This window comes from Liolophura sinensis, chromosome 1 (assembly GCF_032854445.1).
Source record: "Liolophura sinensis isolate JHLJ2023 chromosome 1, CUHK_Ljap_v2, whole genome shotgun sequence".
NCBI classification, from domain to species: Eukaryota; Metazoa; Mollusca; class Polyplacophora; order Chitonida; family Chitonidae; genus Liolophura; species Liolophura sinensis.
Genome location: NC_088295.1, coordinates 29684743 through 29705196, shown reverse-complemented (window position 1 = coordinate 29705196; position 20454 = coordinate 29684743). Strand labels below are relative to the sequence as shown.

The window sequence follows — 20454 nt, the reverse complement described above, 5'->3', positions numbered from 1 at the left end:
ACATACAGACAGCGCGACGCCAGAAAACCCCATACCATGGTATTATTCTTAACTACTGATAGGTGTATAAATAATTGGGTAGAAAGTATAGGATATGCGTGACTTATCTTTCCTTTGTTAAACCCTAGAATCTCATCATAGACAGGACAATCAACGTTGGCTACAAAATGACCACCATACAAGGCTTTGGGTTGTTTCTTAATGTTCGATAACTGCGCTGATGTCCACCCAGGCAATTGGTTCTGAGTTAATAGCCCGGGCAAATGGATCTGGGATAATGCACGTCTGGGCAAATAGTTCTGGGGTAATGTTCGCCTGGGTGAATGGATCTGGGCTGCAATGTACACCTGGGTAAATAACTGCGCTAATGTCCGCTTGGACAAATAAATGCTGTAATGTACACCGGGGTAAATAACTGCACCAATGTCCATCCACGCCAATGTCCATCTGCGCAAGTAACCGCGCTAATGTCCACCTGGGCAAATAACTGCGGTAATGTCCGCCTGCACAAATAGCCCTGTGCTAATGTCTGCCTGAACAAATGGGCTCTAATGGGCTAATGCCCGCCTAGGCAAATGGCTCTGGGCCAATATCCACCTGAGGAAATGGCTCTGGGCTAATGTTCACCTGAGTAAATGGCCTTGGGCTAATGTTCGACTGGACAAATTACTCTCGCTAATGTCCGCCTGGGCAAATGGCTCTGGGCTAATATCCGCCTGGGCCAATGACTCTGGGCTAATGTCCGCCTGGGCAGATGACTCTGGGCTAATATCCGCCTGGGCCAATGACTCTGGGCTAATATCCGCCTGGGCAAATGACTCTGGGCTAATATCCGCCTGGGCAAATGACTCTGGGCTAATGTCCGACTGAGCAAATGACTCTGGGCTAATGCCCGACTGAGCAAATGGATCCGAACAATTGCACTCATTGTTAAGTGGCTGTGGACAATTTCTACCCGGATAAATGTTCTTGGGCTAGTGTCTGCTTGGGCAAAAGATCCTTTGATCGCTCGAACGTTACTATGGCATAGGTGAGAAAAAAATGAAAACGACCCGCCATTTCAATATTATCGTTTCTTTTCGGTCAATATTTGACAGGAAAAGTTGCATTAAATTTATTATGCTAAGAACACAGTGACATGTTTCACTTGTGCCTGTTTATATGGCGCAGGTGTGATGGTCCTGGTGGGACAAGGCGTTAATGCCACTATAACAGCACAAAGCTGACTCGTTCTTTTGGTTCTGCACATTGCTATGGATGGATGAAATTCTGGAATCCATAGTTATAGCGCCTTTGAGAATTTCTTTCACTTCAAAGGACGCTGCCGGTGAAAGATTCCCCCCGGTAAAGTCTGTTGACGATATGCCCTAGGGTAGCTATTCATGTTTGCCATTTGTCATTGCCATTAAATCAATTTTTGCACAATAAGCATCCGGTGAAGTCATAGTCACCATCGTTTGATAAAAACGTTATGTACTTTTGAGCAATTTTTTTGCATTTTTATCGAAAATTTTGTTTTAAAAAAAAACAATTTCAAGAAAGTGTCTGATGTTGGGCAGGCCAACAGCTAGTTAGGATAAAAAACGCTAGACATTGGTCACTAGAGTATTAAATAAAACGTTCAGACCAACATGAGAAGACTGGGCAAGGCTGTGGAAGACTAGTGAAGACAAACGCTTACAATTGTCGAAGGATGACGAGGAACAAAAGTTTTTCTTCTCACATTCATGTTGTCAAGTTAAGTTGTTTCTTTGAAAATGACAAACATAGGTCTGCGTGTAAACTGCAGAAACATTCAGAATTCGAATCTGAACAAATGGGTGCGTTTATAACTTATGCAATAGTGTTTTAAGTCAAGAGAACGGAAACTACATTTGTAGACGGATGTGTATATTTATAATTACGTTCATCGCTAAACAGAGGTTAAGCTCCATTGTTAAAATTTCTAACTTGAGTAAATTGACTGGAGGACTTCACCTGTTACCTGTCATCTGTCATACTGTCATTGCTTCACCATCATTTACTCCCCATGCTCTAGTCTTTCATGATGTACATTAATAGATTCCTTATGTCTAGAAAGCTGTTCTTGAGAAAGCAGAATGTAACATAATGATGAAGATCATATAGTTTGCGGACGTTTAGCGTGCAAAAATTATTTCTGGGCTTTAATCTGACAAAATTTTCAACAGATAGGGGCCTAAGGTTCAGTGTTAATAGCCTGAACAAAAGGCTCAGGGATAATGTACGTCTGGGCATATAGCTCTGCGCTAATGTCCGCCTAGACAAAAAACTGCGCTCATGTCATGGTTCTGGTGGGACAAGGCGTTAATGCCACTATAACAGCACAAAGCTTAGTCGTTCTTTTGGTTCCGCACATTGCTATTGCGTTGCAGGGCAGCCACTTTGACATCTAGATTGATGAAATTCTGGAATCCATAGTTATAGCGCCTTTGAGAATTTCTTTTACTCCGGCGAAAGATTTCCCGCGGTGAAGTCAGCTGATGATATGCCCTAGTGTAGCTATTTATGTTTGCCATTTGCAATTGCCATTAAAATTAATTTTGCACAATAATAAGCATCCGATGAAGTCATAGTCACCATCGTTTGATAAAAACGTTATTTATTTTTGAGCAAGTTATTCGCATTTTTATCGAAAATTTTGGTTTAAAAAAAAACAATTTCAAGAAAGTGTCTGATGTTGGGCAGGCCAACTCTTAGTTAGGATAAGAAACGCTAAGCACTGGTCACTAGAGTATTAACTAAAACGTTCAGACCAACATGAGAAGACTGGGCAAGGCTGTGGAAGACTAGTGAAGACAAACGCTTACAATTGTAGAAGGATGACGATGAAGAAAAGCACAAGTTCTGCTTCTGAGAGTCATGTTGTCAAATTAAGTTTTTTTTTTGAAAATGACAAATACTTGTGGATATAAAGAAAAAATGGAACACAGATTTGCTTATCGATTTTCATGTTTATTTTACAGCTGCTACGCAGAGCTGTTATGCAATGTTTTACTTTTCACATAGATCCGCAGTTCAAAGTAGCATTGGTGGTTTTGAACGTTACCATGTGAACTTATCCTGTCGTTTTTGTTTCTCTTGAAAGTTCTCTAGAGCATAGTTAATAAAACATTTCACACAAATAATGCTTTTGTAATATTTCAGTAGTCGTCAGCGTTTTCAGTTTATTGATCTTCCAGGTAATTCTTGATTCAATGTTACCACCTCTTCGTTATTCCACCTACCTTATTGTTACTCCCACATTTGACCATCAACAAAGAACGCTCAATACCGGGAAATTTCGGTCCGTTCAGACTCCATCATTCGCGCAGGGGACTATGAAAGATGCAAAAATCGTTATCTTCTCGCGAATCCAACTTATCCATTAAAATGTATGTAAAGTATGTAAATAAAGCCAGTTGGCTCACAATGAAAAATTATTAAGGTTGCCTGGCTGTCTTTACATGTGCTAGGCGAAGATGTGAAAGACTGGCTGTTTCTAAATATACATGGCGCGGATGACCTTCCCTATTTTCATGCCATGTACGTTCCACTAACAAAAAGAGGATCCACATCAGCTGGCTATAAGCTCTGGAAAATTAACCTTTCTTTTTTCCATTACCCGGATGCAAATACTGGATCTGAATAAAGTTAGACAAATGCTGGCTTCGTGCTGGAATCAAATTTTAGGGCACGGCAAGTCATTTGAGTTTTAGTATGTAAATATAGTTTCGCTTCCCATGGAACGATCTTGTGCTCATTTTATGGTACATATATACAAAGCCACAACAGAAACGCAAGTCCAGCTTTTTGTCGAGTTTTTGAGCTGAAGTCATGATATATTTCTTCTAATCATTTATTTACTGAAAGAAAATGTCAGTCTGACGTTAAAACTGTAATGACAAGAGTTCCCAATTAAAAGAATTCCGTCAAATGGAGACACCCTTCTGGTGGAAAGTTACTGTCATTTTAGTATGGTGTATTAGATCTCTATGGCTTGTACACATGCCTCGGCGCACGCGGTCTTCTTAACTCATAAACTGACCTTCATGTTACTTATTGAGTTCTGTTACTAAGAGGAGTGTCTCAGATGAACCATTCTTGTGGATGAGTCGTCATAAGTGGATGTCAGGAACAAGGGCAATCAAGAACGGACTCTGTTTGCTGATGACGCGTGATTGTTCCTGAAGGATGCGTAGGACGGGGAATGTATGCTTTCCATCAGTGGACAGTGAAATCCAGCCTATAGTCCATTTCTTTTAGAGAGTCGCCTACATTTAGCTACCTGTAAAATCAGTCATACACGCTATCAAAAATGCCTTTAGTCATTGTCACGTAACAACCCAAGCTCTACACACTGACACGTTGGACGTGTCAGTTTGAAAATGCAGTTAGAATACTTTTTCTAGTCCTTGATGTTGAAGTCCATAGGCTTTAGTTTCGACAGCAAAAACTCGTTGTCTTAGGTGACACCATAATTATTAAAAGACAAGTTGCACGCTGGACAATGGGTGTGGAGAGTAAATTGCTTTATAATACCTACACCGACTACCAGATTCAACAAATTCCATACAAAACACAGCCTACACTACAGTCTCTGAGACTAACTAGATCGCTTTAATTTCCTGATACTCATATCTGAAACTATACTTCCGTGAGGTCATATGCAACAAGAGATAAATTAAAATTCATTTATTAAGGTTATAGTATATTAACACGTGCAAACGATGTCAAATATGGCAGTGTCAAAAACAGGATTTACAGTAAAGTCGACAGTAGTTCAGGTAACTGGTGTCAATCTCCATCAAAAGATGTTGAACTCCGCCCCCAGTACCCCGTTTTTTTAAATAATTATGAGGTCAACCGAGACATTTGATTCTTGCCGTCGAAAGCGAACTTATGGATTTTAACATTATGAAATAGAAAAAGTGTTGTGACTTCATTTTCCTAGCAAGAATATGAACTTTAAACATATCAATGTGTACAGCTTGTGTTATTACGTGTCACTGACTAAAGGCAAGTTCGATTTTACAGACATCAAATACAGGCGACCCTCTAAAAGAAACATACTTTAGCTACCTATCAATTCTGCTGAAACATTAAAGGCAAGGCTTATAACAAACATGCCATCCGTTAATGACGTGTGAAAGATCTGTGGAGCTGTGTATTGTAGATACGTATTTGATTCCGCTTAACCCGGTGCCATGAGCTGTTTAAACATAACGGCCGCTGTAGTCTCGCCGCTGCGTTCATATGAAGAGTTGCAATAAAAGCATAACTGAGATACTTTACTGCTATTTCTCCTTTTATAACAATAACAAGATATTGTTTATAACACAAATATGGAAATTTTAATATTTAGTCAAGTAGTGTTGTGGACTACGTTTTGTCCTTCACACGCATGTCCTTCTACGTTGACATCTGGACATCCACCCAGGGGATGGCGCCGTTGAGAATTTCTTGCACTTCAAAGCACACTTCAGGAAGAAGATTTCCCCAGGTGAAGTCAGCTCACGAAAGGCCAATGTGTAGCCATTGCTGTTTGCCATTGTCATTTAAAATCGATTCTCCATTGTAATAAGAGCTTAATCAAGTCATCGCCACCATCATTTGACAAAAACGCCATTAACTTTCAAGTCAATTTGTATTTTTATGAAATATCGTGATAAAAAATGTAAACACTTTCCAGCATGTTTCGAGTGTATGACAGACCAACGGTTAACTGGGATAAAAAAAAACAACAGTCATTAAGTCAGAAAAGTATTTAGTCAAACGTTCAGACCAACATGACAAGACAGTGTAATGTTATGACAGATTGGTGAAAACAAACCACTGACAGCTACCGAAGAATGAAGTCAAACCAAAGACTATTTTTTATCTTCTTACACAGTTTAAGAACCATATTCCCAAACTAAGTTGTCTTGTTTAAAGTGGCAAATCGTGAGAAGCGTTTAGAAATCGAATCTGGACAATTGGATCCGTTTTCAATTGTTTATTAATAATAGTAGTAGTAGAGAGGAAATTAGATGTGACAGCTTTTGAGATGTGCGTATACATAGTAATGTTCAACGGGAACCAGGCGTCAAGCGCTGTCTAGAAACGCGGAATGCGGAATGTAAAGTAAAGCTTATAAACTTATTTTTACAGAGGGACTCACGTAAAACATAAAAACTATTTCTGGCACCTATGACGTTAAACCATAATGCAGCAAAACTTAGGTTTTCTTTGAAGCAATGTATCATAGCGCAGTTCACAAGGAAAAGCGTGAAAGGCTTAAATACCCAAAATGCTACAGCATTCAGTATTGAACTGTGTTCACTGCGACATTTTTATTCCTCTTTGGCAAAGCATTTATAGTTCAAGGAACACAACAGTTACTCGTGACATTAAAGGCGTATCTGTTAAAGTTAGTCAATCTGATTGTAGGGGTCCAATGCTTCTCGTAGGCAATGATAGTTGCGATGTTCATGTGACCTGTTTCTTGAAGCAAATCAAACGCCATGCAAATGTCCACTTATTGATATAATTAAAGACGTACAGCATAGAGAATAAAACCAGAGAATCGATGACAGTGCGAAAGCTGGCAAATGGTCACTCGTAACCGGTGAGATACAGCCTCTTTTCAATTTACCTCAGTCAGGGTTTATTCTAACTGTGCGCTTTACCCCTAGCGCCCTGTCTTAAGTAGTATTTGGTTAAAAAAAAGAGGCACTGAAGTTAATTCCAAATTTAGAATTGTTCAAAATGCTGTGTTGTCATATTTAACAGATGTGCCAGTTGAGCGTCATGCAGGTGAACCGTTCTTCGACTTGAGCCAGTCGAGGGCAAGGGCAAATAAGCTGTTGTTCGACTCGACTCAATCGAACTTCTAGCAATCGAACAGATTTTATATCACGCAGACAAACTGTTCTTCACAAAACTAAGCTAAGAACAATTAACTTGTTGATAAAAGACTTGCACGTAAGCATCTGTTAAAGCATACAGCTAGCTCAGATATACATATATGTATAACGCGGTGTTCAGATGTTTTTCGCCAATCATTTTTGTTTCTGTTACCGACCTTGCTCCTATTTAATCATTTATGTGAAGTAGGAATATTACCCCATGTGAGGTTGATTTACAAAATGCCAGATGTCAATAGTTACGCGTGACTATTTCCCAACCTTCAAACTGTCAACTCCTCCAGCTTGTTAACTGATTACAAGTGGTTAACGGCATAACTTGGCACTCTTTATATGACAGTTCTTTGAATGAATGAATGAATGATTATGGCTTTACGCCATGAGTTTAGTGTTTTATGTACAGTGTACATTCTGGAAATATGTTTAATTGTTGTAAAGATGTTTAAGGTCAAACCTCCCAAAATTTTCTTTTACGTTAGTCTATAAATAAACGGAGCTGTGAAGCTCGCAGTCCTCCATTCAAGTCCACTTGTGAGCAGTTATTTACTCAAATCATTCGAGAGCAGTCACATTTACTGTCATTCACTGTGGAGGACTTGCTTGGTTTGGAGATATTGGCTTTCACGCCATTCGACATTCGTCATTTGTACTCCATTTTGTGCATGGAGCACTTTGTGGCCTTGTGTTCGTCACTTGCTCTTTTTTGGAGACGTTATTTTGGAGCTTGTATCGTTCATGGTGTCTTTGTGCCATTACGTACATTTCATCCCAATTTACCGTGAAAGTGAGGGATCCCGGGAGAAACCCACGACTGCAGGAATTATGTATTGAAAATGTCGTGTAAAGCATTGCCAAATCCATGCATTAGGCCTACCCACTGTGTGCTCTTAATGAACCTATCGTATGACTAAATCTATAACTACCCCTCCGTGTACACGTCTTAATTATCACCATAAAAGTCTTATGTTTAACAACACATTTTTGAAAGATCCCAGAGTTGTATTAGATCACGGAAAGATGTGTAACGTACAGTAAACGGCTGAGCAATACGATGACCGATTTTCGCTCACATACCTGCCAAGACGCTCCTGTCTGATTTGTGTGACACGAATTGGACATCCATGGAGTTATGGTAATACCATGGCGACACGAGGATTCATGCAGTCGGGCAATTTGATTGGGAGCTGCAGTTACGAAAACAGTCTGTTGCTCAACTCCTACAGTTTACAAGTGTCACAGCCTGTTGTTTCAAACAAGCAAGTGCTGCGAGTTAAAGTCCAGCTCTTGCTGGCTTCCTCTCCGGCCGTACGTGGGAAGATCTTGCAGCAATCTGCGGATGATCGTGGGTTTCCCCCGGGCTCTGCCCAGTTTCCTCCCAACATAATGCTGGACGCCGTCGTATAAGTGAAATATTCTTCAGTACGGCATAAAACACCAATGAAGTAAATAAATAAATAAATAAACAAGCAAGTATGTAAACAACTTCTGCATTCCGGGAGTGAAAATCCGGACTTCTTTTCCTTTTCGCTCGGCTATTTTGGGGGAGATGCAAGCCTCGTCCATCGGCCTTTTATTTTAGTACATGTAGGCATGGCTCAGTTAGCAAGTCTCGTACGGCTACGATCGTTATCAAAGGGTGTTTTGATGAGATCTGGTTCATATTTTCTCAATCTGTGGTATTTTTAGGCCATGTATGTAACTTAGCCTGTGTTGTGTTACTGCAGTCCAAACTACACATGGGCATATAATAATCTCGAAAGTCGATGTAAAAGTATAACCATTGTCTTGTTTTGTTTTTGTCACAAGGTCAACAGTGGAAGAAGTGGAGTAGATTTTATAATGTTTGATCAACAAATTCGACCGTTTTTCTTCCGTTTTCGGAATCGATTCATGGAAAATGAAACCATCTATGTGCCGTGGATTCTACTTTGAGAAACCGTCCTCTGGAACTATTACAAATGTCGAGTAAACGAATTTAGCTTAGCTGGTTTTCAGAATAGGATTTATCTTGCCGTTGGCGACATTCACGGTTACATTTTATTAACGGCTTAATAGAAGTCGACAGATTCAGTAAATGTAAGCAATAAACCGGTAATAAAGGACGGAAAAGTCAGCCAAAGGTGTTGTTGGCATTTTATCAAAGTCGGCACAGTTAATGAGTAAACGTCTAGGCAGATCAACAAGGAGAAAACACGAAAGTTTTTGTTATGGGTTTATCATTTAGTTTCTGTTTTACGCAGTAATAAAGAATATTACACTTATGCAACGGCGGCAAGCGTAACGGTGGGTGGAAACAGGCCAGAACTGGGGGAAATCCATGACCATTTGCAGATTGCTGACAGAAAGTAAGCCAGCATGAGCTGGACTTGTGCTCACACTGGACGTTTTTTTGTGTCTGTTAAGACACTGTGTTGTGCTAGTACGCTAAACACTCGGTTACGGAGGCTAGAGAAACCTTTTCGCGCATCATTACAACGCAGTAATATCTTTAGGATATGACTTATTTTCTTACATGCGTCTCTCTCCTCATTTGGGACAGTTATTTGTTCTGATATTACGTTTCAGGGAGAATGCTGTTTCAGTACAGGCTTCTCTGATTTGCAAAAAATACAAAAAATCTAGAACAAAAGCATGAAATGTTATTTTCTAATTAGTAATTTTGAAAGCACGACTGTAGTAAATATCCCGAGGTTCATTTACTCTTTTCATTTACGACATTATAAGAAAAATAATGTTTGGAACTTTTGACATTGGTGTTGATTTCATCTTGTTACGATGACACTTATAACTTATACTGCTCTCTCTTCTATATATGTATATGTAATAGGTTGTCAAATTGCGACGTCTGTTTTGGTGAAATGCCGATATATTTAACTGTATAACTGATATTTATCCGATGGGAGAGTTACCTGTCACTTTTCCAGTATTCCCTGTGGTTGTTATGATACGATGACTCATTCAGTGGGATTAGTATATTTTTTGCTACGCATGGTGACATTCTGTTGCGTTGATGAACTTCTGTCTTTACTACTAACTGCTACAGAAATATCACCAAGGTTACAAAAACAGCAATAACATTCTTACTGTTAAATCCTAAACTTCAGGCCCCCTAGATAAGTTCGATATATAATTACATTGCCGCTGAGAACTGAATTCCTTCTACATTGCCTGAGTATGCTGTTATATTCATTCACCACTACATGCACATGTGTATGTAAATGTATCAATAGTTATTCTGCCAACTCAGTCTGAAAGACCATTTCTTATCAGCTTATCATTACAGCTGCATAAGTTTCAGCTGAAAGTTCTTGACTGTCACAATCTTTCAGCGTTGTAGACGCGATGCTGGTTTCCGGTCACTCGACCTTTCAAAATGCAAAGAAAAAACCCACCATTTTCAAATTAAATTGTAATTTACATGACAACTATACAGGAAAAATCAGACTCGTCTACTTCCGTATAACTGTCTATTTTCATTCAAAATTCAAAAATAGTTCGTCACGAGACTTAAACAGTCTATAGGGAACTTCAAAGTTTTCAACCGTTGTGAAATATATTTTTAACTAGGTGTTCCAAAATGTGGATTTCCGTATATTTTCAATATGACGGCTCAGTAGGTCAGCTGTTCATAAATCTGTACATGTATATATAGAAGTGCGTAGTCCAAGGCATTTGTTAAACCCCACTTGATAATTAACAGTGTAGATGAATAACACCTGCAGGTGATTTGAAGTTTTCAAGAAAAGTGACAAAAGAAATACTGATATAAGCAGGAAGGATAAGTTTCCAGCTGTCAGTAAGGAAAGTCCAATAAAACTTGAAATGACCGGTACTCAAATGACAAAATAGCATGCTTTACACTGAACATATTCATTTTCAAAAAATGATGTGTACATGGTGGTGGTTGTTATAATACATCTGAAATACTGACTTGGTGTCGACTTTCGGTCTGCGAGACATGACGGCAACACTGACTGTGTCGTGGAAAGGAATGCAACACCGATAGTGTTAACTGCTGGACTGTCACAGTGTGTGTAGGTCCTTTAGGGCTGCTACGCTGACTGCGTCCTGTACGGGATGTGTTGATGGCCCTGCCATGTGCACAGACATGTATACAGTGACAGGCATGCTACACAGACTTTGTCCTGTACATGATGTGGTGGTGGCCCTGTCATGTGCAAAGATCATACAGTGACGGTGTCCTATACAGGACTGCTACACAGACTGTGTCCTGTAAGGGATGTGGTGGTGGCCCTGCCATGTGCACAGATCATACATTGACAATGCCACATACAGTGGCTTTATCTTGATCAGTGATCTTACAGTGACTCTGACATGAAGACGGCTGCAACGTTGACTGAGCCATGCACATGACAAGTACATTGGCTGTTTTGAGTTCACGGATACGATAGTATGGCTGTGTTCTGTGGCTGTCCACCATATTAATTATGCTTAGAGAGCGATGCTGTTTGTGGGAGAGATAGGGCAACGCACTGCTTGTAGGACATACAGGGCAGCGACACTGTCTATAGGATGTACCGGGCAGCGACACTGTTTGAGGGACGCACATGGCAGCGACACTGTCTGTGGGATGTACCTGGCAGCGACACTGTTTGACGGATGCACATGGCAGCGACACTGTTTGCTGAATGCACATGGCAGCTAAACTGTTTGAGGGATGCACATGGCATTGACACTGTCTATGGGATGTACCGGGAAGCGACACACTGTTTGTGGGATGTACAGGGCAGCGACACCGTTTATATATATATATATATATATATATATATATATATATATATATATATATATATATATATATATATATATATATATATATATTTGTACGAATACACACGACCGCATCTGTATAATATGCGTCTGTATGGTCGGCCTACATGAAGAGGGCTTGAAATTAATTCAGGAAACCGAAAATAAAACAATTTCACAGATGTGACAAAGTGTCTGGACATCTCTAGAGGCTCATTAGGGCGAAGTGACGCCAAAAACGGATGACGGATGCATTGCGATCATCACTGCACAGAACGATTAACCCCAAATAATGATTTAACACTCGAAATCGATATACAGAAGCTGATGATTACCGTCAATCCCGTCCGTGCCGATGGAACCACAACAGGCTCAGGCGTGCTGATCCAATGTTAAAGGGTTTCCAAGTTGCCTTCCAATTAACCTAGCCATCTGTTTACTAACGTGACTTGGGAGGGAGTACAAAACTGTACCTAACGTGACAAGTTCTGTCAGTTTGTGTAGAGTTAGGGTTTGCTGTACCGGTACAGTCTAAATACACTTTACCTGTTTTATATATTTTGCAGACTTTAGGACGCTGAAATGCAGAATAACCCAAGAAAATAAAGCATCACCGTGACAATGTTGACGACAATGCGCAATCGCTAACATTATGAGATAATGGAAGATGCATGTAAGATGGTCCTATCCTCGTACCACGTCTGCTATATCCTGTCCGAATCTGGCGCAAATGTCACGATGTTTGAGATTAACCTGAGGCCGATTACTCTAAGAGCAAGTTGATAAAAGGTTGAAAGCGACCTTTACACAGTCAATAGAAAGAGAAAAACGAAGGATGTCATCTACTATTCTTGGGGCGTTTATCAGAGTTGTCGTTGAAGGAAATGCTGCCTGGAACAAACCACCAATCATTGGTAAATAACTGATGAACTCATTAGAATGTGGCTCATATAATTTCAAGAGCATATTATGATGACTTGGAAATGAAATGATCTCCAATGAAATACATGCTGACTACCTAACATGTCTAAACAGTGGTGCTACTTCCTAGAGTTTAACTGTAACGATTTAAATTTTCGCCTAAAAATATTGACCCTAGACGGTTTATAAGATTGTGGCAGTTTCAATATAATTGATTATACATACAACCATTGTCAAATGTAACATTGTACATAAAATATTTCTCATCTTTCTCTCTCTGTTCAGAACATAACGACGATCACCTCGATGGTGGCGTCAGTTATCCATGTCTGAAAAAAATTAGGAGCTCTTGTAGCGTCGTTGACAATCAGCTGAATAAGCCAGGGACACTTTTGATATCACGACGTTACGAAAATCAACTGGGAACAAGATATGGTATTTTGACAAAATTATGCAATATCCAGACTGGTGCAGTTTTGATTCAAACGTTAGCAACAAATTACTTTCAGGTTCATGTATACAGAATAATGGAGAAATGTACGAATAACCTTTGCAGTTTAACTTTAAGTATTTGCACGACGATAAATAAAAAGCCAAATTGAGGTAAACGGATAAAAGGCCGTATTTCAGCCGTTACTTGTGACCATTTGCCAACTATAGCACTGTTGCCCATGCTATGTGTTTTTCTTTCCATAATGTAGATTTTTTATATTAAGAAAGCTGCCGGTGGCTGATTTTAATCAAGCGCCCAAGGACACTCCAGGCGTGAGAATCTCGAAGCTTCTCTGTCCGCTGTTGTTATTTAATGAACATTCCTTGTCTGCCGGGTGTAGTTTTAGCACGTTCATATGCAAAGCAAAATATTCGATCTTTGTTATACAATAAAAAAATTCTGCCATTGGCATTTACTTCAAACTCTCTATGTGCAATCGAATTGTAAACTGAATATCGTTAATATATAATATTCTTTAATTTGTCGTTAGATCTACTTTAATTCAAAGAGATGTGAATTCAATTCTGGCCTTAATCAGATAATTTCTGTTCGTGAGGCTCAACGCTGCTAGAGTTTATTTGAGACCACTCGTCTTCTACTTATAAAGGAGGAAAATTCTTCGCTAACTTGCCAACGTCAGTGATTCGAAGATTTTCGAGGGCACTCGCTTTCTTTTATTTTTAATTATGAACAAGCTAAGACTGCACCAATAAATATTATCACTCAAATCAACTGCACAAACATGTTATACCGGCATGGTCATTAGCCAACTGCAATGTCGGCTTCTTTTGACTCCATTGTGGCTCCTGGGAAGCTGCTCTTGGAACTGTCTTTAACATGCGTCTTTTGATTTCGCTTGGTTTGATGGTCTACCCGCTGCGCGCTGCAATACATAAAGTACATTGTTCGCCAGTAATTGTCACAGCTACTGCGTGTGACTGAACGAAATGGCGATTCTTTCATAAAGTCAGGTATGTTTTACCAATTGGCACATCGGCATGGGTTTGTGTGCCCTTATAAAATACTGGTCTACATAAACGAGCATGATAATTATTGCAGGAGACAAAGTAGTTAAATTATTTCCAATATCACACGCCATCTAATCATTAGGTTGCTTCCATCATGCTTGTTATGCTCTCTGGGTTACGTGATTACTTAAGCTAATCTCAGCTAGGATCGAGTTACAAAACTTTCGATTTTCTCGCAACGTTACACACGTCCTCAAGCAAAGTATTGATAATCAATTTTTCGTTATTTACAGCAAGCCATAGCCGAAAATCCCTTTGGGCGGGCCCGTTGGAGATTTCAACGTGGGAGAATTTCCGGTGCATGGAGTGAACAAATAGTTAGTAAATACTGATTACTTCCCCAGGTAGAAAGATGTTCACAAATACTATGATGTTCAACTGATGTCGTTGCCCATGTGGAACGATCAATGTTATACGGTTAATGCGTTGAAAGCCAACCTGTATGTATGTCAGTTTCAGAGCTTTGTTCTGTTCTTACATCGCACTCTGAATTAGCACTACACTCCAAGCTCCTTGTAGAAGACAGCACAGACGGTCGATTTGCATGAATGCCTTGAGGGCACTGTTACTGAAGTGACTGTGTCGTGTTTGAAATAGTTCCTTCGCAACACAAATGCAGCCTGGCAAGCAACACAAATGCAGCCTGGCAAGCAGCACTCTAAGCCTACAGAAATGAAACAACCTTAGACTGACATTCTGTTCTCACGTCGAACTGATACCAAGGGCTTGTGCTTACACCATATGTTTTCTCACGATTCATGTCGCACACTGCAGAAAAATGGAGCATTTTGACACGACGAAATCTAGGCGTCCAGTAAAGCATTCGAAATTTCTCATACATATGTATATGAAACGTGGAAAATCCTGCGCACAATTTTGTCATAATGTGACCAAGATATGCCGAAAGTTTTGTAAGAAATTCTTCTTTTTCTTGCCTTCTTTTTAATTATTATTTATATATTTTTGTTGAAAACACGACATGGGGTTAGGAAGTCTCATCCGCAAAACCATTTGGAGTAGTTTTTAGAGACACACATTGCAGTCATTATTAACACTCCAATGATGTGTTTTCTTTTTCCAAACCCTTATGCACGAACACCATCATGGTTATACCCCGTAGTCTCATACACGACACGGTCATACTCAGTACAGCTGCATAACATTTGGTTCATGCTTTTGAGGTAGATATGTGCGACATAGACGGTACTTAACCCGTCGTGTGATAGTAACATGACACTTGCTTAGATAAACCAACGAGACGTCATCTGAAACGACCACACTCATGATAGCAATTAATTTTAATATTTAACACGCTACACACTGCTCACAGCTATACCCGTGATTATTTGATCACAATTTACAGGGAAATAAAATCTTAACAAATCTTAACACATAACAACAGTATATATGTAGGTTATTAACTGAAAATTTACCAGTGATGACGAAAACAAAGTTCTCACAAGTCCATTTCACGGGTTGAAACAATGATATACATTTTTGGAAATAAAAGGCGTGTTAACTGATTACCCGATACATTTTGTTGATTACCAATTAAATAACTAATACAACTGTTATCTAATACATGATTATAGGTGATATTATCAATATGACTGAATGCGTTTGTCATGGTGAACATGCTATGTTCTAATGAATGCGAATGCATGTCCTGATGAACACAGAAAGGCCACATTAACACGGTATGGCCTACGGTATATTATGATGAACACGGTATATTATCGTGATGACCACGTTATGTTATGATGAACACATTATGTCTTTGGGAAACACTTTAATGTCATAAATTCATGTCATAACAAACACGGTATACCATGATGAACTGGTACCGCCTGATAAAGATGTCATGTCATGATCAGCAGGTTATGTCTTGATGAACATCCCATCTGACCTGGAGCCTCCGTGGCTCAGTCGGTTAGCGCAGCGTAATGACCCAGGAGCCTCTCACCAATGCGGTTTCCACTCACCATAATGCTGGCCGCCGTCGTATAAGTGAAATATTCTTGAGAACGGCGTAAAACACCAATCAAATATATAAATAAATAAATAATAACCCATCTGATCTGAACTAAAAGATATTATTGTACTGAAAAATGGGCGACGAAAAGTGCGTAGTGTAAATTTAGATACACACGAATACAAATACACTGTACCAGCAATATAATCGCGTGCACTACTTAAATGTCAAGATTAAAGCAGTAGCTGAAACCTGGACTCTTTTCTAGACCATAAAACATCAATCATTTTCAGATATTCAGAATCTGATTGTCTAAATGTCTCCGTACAACTATGCTGTGCCTGTAAACCTTAGGGCCAAGCAAATTGGTACGATACTTATTTCTGATACATTTCAATGCACGTTGTGTTTGTCTGAGCACTTGGGGCCTTCACGTAGTGGTAGTGCCCCGAAGACAGCTGACCTTGTCCGCGAGAGCGCACCGTGTTCCCGGAACAGCACTGACAAAAATACGTGCAAAAATATTTCCAAAACTGTCCACTTTGTAAATAAAGTGCCAAGGGATTAACGCAAGAGTTCGTAAAGGCAAGGCAAAAGCCAACAATTTTGAATACGTACCAGAACTGATTGAAATCAATCAAGCCGTAGTGGGTTACCAGGAGAAATAAATGACGGGGCAGCCAGCACACTGCAAACACCACGACAAAGGAGAGGACCAATTTGGCAACTTGTGTTCTGCTAGCGTGTGTTCTCGAAACACTTTGCCTGTTAATTGTTACTTCCACCAAAATCCCGGAATCGTTACATAAAAGGGCTTTTGCCATTGAACAGTAACACACTCCGATGATAAGAATGGGTATGGCAAAATATATCACAAAGCGGTATGTGACATGGAACTTGGTGTACCACTCTCCCCAGTTCACTTTATACGGGTCGCAATATGTGACACATGGGCTCCGTATGACCCCTGAAGATAAGACATCCGGTATGGCTAGACACGAACTAATCGCCCAAACGGACGACGCTCGACAAACAGTTTTCTTTACAGAAGCACCTGATCTTTTCTGCATGGGATATGAGATTGCCAAGTAACGGTCGATGCTAAGTAAGGTCAGTGTGAACACTGAAGTACCCAGGGAAAATGACTCCATGAAGAAGTTCACTTTGCACAAAGTCACACCGAAGTACCACTCGTCAAACATGTAAATAAAGACAGAAAACGGTACTGCGATAAGAATAAGTAACAAGTCTCCAAGGGCCAAAGACACAATGTAGATATTAGGAATTGTCCTCATTTGTTTGCTTTTCAAAACAATCCAGACAACCGAGCCATTCCCGATGATGCCAAAAATCAGAATTAATCCAAATATAATTGGAACAGCAATTTGACTTCGTCTGATCAGCTCCACATGTTCGTTATCGGATAGCTTGGTGCAGTTTATAGACAGGTTGGAAAACCCGCTGTTGCCCTCGTCCATCGCCATCGTTGTCTACCAGCTAAAGATCATTACCACATGGATGTCAGTGACAGCTTTGTCGTGTCCCTCAGCCCACAGGTAACGGTATTTGCTGTTCTTGTCTGGGGAATTTCTGGTCTTCCGCTCGGTAGATCGCAATGCACGATAGCTCTTAGGCTTCCTATTCCGGCATCACTCATGCATGAGCTGTTACATGCGGTGCGTTAGGACTAACTCCAGGTCGGTCTGGCTCTTCATTGATATTAGTGTGATAAAGGCAGAATCGGATGGAAGGACTGCCCAATCATGGTGTCTGACGTTAGAGCGTCATCCCGGAAGGAGAGGAAAATCCACTAAATGAGACAAAACACAACTACAGTTCCTAACCACGCGCCAGTGAGCAATTGGCAGCTCAGTGCAATTTGTTGCTTCCTGTTTTCACAGATGGCGCCTAATATTAACAGAAATAAACTGTTGGCAACCAACCCATCGCCTCTACATCCTCAAAATAATTCTTTGGATATGATTTTATTGGAACAAGACAAGAATTTCCTCTCTAATGCTCCGTAAGTTGGCACTTTCTTATTACACAAAAACCTTGCTTCTATCGCAATTATTTGTCATTGCTACATTCATTGTTACCATTGGACAGGGCAACTGCCAGTAATTTGTGCGCCACCTACCCCAGAAAGCAGTACTGATTTCAGGCACAAAATTCATGTCTGAAAAAGCAAGAAAATGCCAAACAGGAATACGTCATACATTTCCAGGACATATAAACATTTACCCAAATATGATATTGAAATATCACTATTACGAAATTGAAACAACGAAAAATTTGTCTGGTGAATGTTGCTAGCTCCGCCAGTGGCACATGTGAAGGCCCTGTGGAACCGTACTGTGCAATAGGGCAATGGACTTATTAATTTCGGATCCATAACTGATCGATATGCTTCACAACGCATGTCAATTACTCTAATTAAAAGTCAGCATGTGTATACCAGCGTGTTTAGTTCACACATGAAAAATGAATAAATAACTCTGACCACTGGCATATTTAGAAGCTTTACATAAGCTGGACTGATAATAATTAAATGATAAAATTTTAATCAAAAAAACTCCCTCATGACAGAAACAGCAGTATTCTGAAATGATATGGCATTGGATGACACTCCAGTTGTCATGGCAAACTGAAAAAGATGACATGTTCTTGCATCAAGTGTTCGCCACACATTTTATTATATATCAATGTCTTGTGAGTGAGACTGACATCTCCTACCGAATAATTAACATGTCTGTGTGTGATAACGTACTTGGGAAATGTGATGTCTCCCAGGGCGAGATTCCGGCTCGCTAATTTACTGCTGTGGTCACACATTTTAAGAGTACTGAGTCAGTTGGGGCGTTTATAACGATATTGGCGTCTTCCGGCAACCTGTGGATGGTCGTGGGTATCCGCTCAACATAATGCTGACCGCCGTCGTCTCAGTGAAATATTCTCGAGTACGGTGTAAAACACCAATGAAATAAATATATAAACTTTGACATAGATTCAATGTATATTAATGATTTATTCATAGATACAACCATATGAATTTAGGTGTATCCTTCAAAGATGTTTATCTCCACAACATGGCGACAATATTGCCAACGTGGCTTTATCAACTATTGCAACGTTGATTTATTTCCATCATCTCCTAAATAATATCAGGAATATGATTTTTCCGTTGTAATAAAGCCTTCTCTGTGCAAATATTATTTCAGGATGTGGGTTGGACTCATCAACGATCTGTATTTTCGACAGCAGATTATTTTCTTTACATGGGGCTGACCATCGACCGATCATTCCTTCTGATTTATTGCGCTAGGCTTGCTATGTACTTCCTCAAAGGAACGGTCTGGACGTGGCTTATCAGATGGTCAAAGCTAACCATGGGTTCAAAGACAAATCTAAAGTAGACAGTGGAGACTCCAGTCGATCCCTTTAGGAGACAAAAATGCCCTTTGGTGTCTGTAATTGACAGGCTGATCCATGTGTCTGGCCACGGTTTGTCGTGGGTAGCACAATCAGCTGTGCAGGGTTTGGTGTTTCCACCGGCATTTGAAGGAAATCCTCATGAATTTTGGATACGCATATTATATTTGGGAACATAAATAAATAATAAGATTTAAAATAAATATTTAAATAAATAATATTTAGAAACTAAATATACCAACAAAAAATAAAATATATTCTTATTTATCATTTGGGGCATTTATTGTGGATTTAATGCCCAAGGAGTGCTGTGCGCCCAAGCATGTCCAGACTCTTCAGCTAGTGATGAGAGAGACAGTCTTAATCTTCGTCTTTCACATACAGTTAACTCGGCTATTTCTATCAGAACGAAACTTGAACATTTTTCACAACATGACGATGAATCTAGATGTCTGGATTTCTCCCATGTTTATATTTCATATCATAATAAATGATAAGAAACAATACGCTGTGTTTTTTTTACGAAAATGACACTTTCTGTAACCGTATTGTTTGAAATGAAGTCACATATCTTTATATACCATACCACATATAGTAGATAGTTTCTTATATTTTCTAAAACAAAGGTTTAAGGCGATTCATTTTCTGCTTAGTAAGTGAGCTCAAAATTGTTATTCTCGTTTATGATCTATGCGTATATCCTGAATGAAATACGCTTATGTTTACTTGAGCGGTGAACTCCTGATGAGGTGAGATAAAGGTGTTATTTTTCAGTTCATGGTAACGAGTTGTTTCAAGACCCAGGTCAATTTACACATACTTATTGCTTTAATCACCAGCCAACTGCACCCGTTAACAATCAAGATAATTTTAAACAGCTATACCGCGAGATACGAGTTACGTGGAGGCCATGAACTTTAGACATAGTCTCATTTT

The 20454-nt window shown here is 39.6% G+C and overlaps 1 protein-coding gene across 1 annotated transcript; it reads right to left on the bottom strand.

Annotated features, from left to right (window-relative positions):
- Positions 1-623: 623 nt before the first annotated feature.
- LOC135475671 (neuropeptide CCHamide-1 receptor-like) lies at positions 624-17570 on the bottom strand. Its single transcript, XM_064755639.1, has 2 exons — positions 16743-17570; positions 624-896 (listed from the first exon to the last, which is right to left on the bottom strand). Exons 1-2 carry the CDS (start codon positions 17568-17570, stop codon positions 624-626), a joined length of 1101 nt encoding a protein of 366 aa, XP_064611709.1.
- Positions 17571-20454: the final 2884 nt, after the last annotated feature.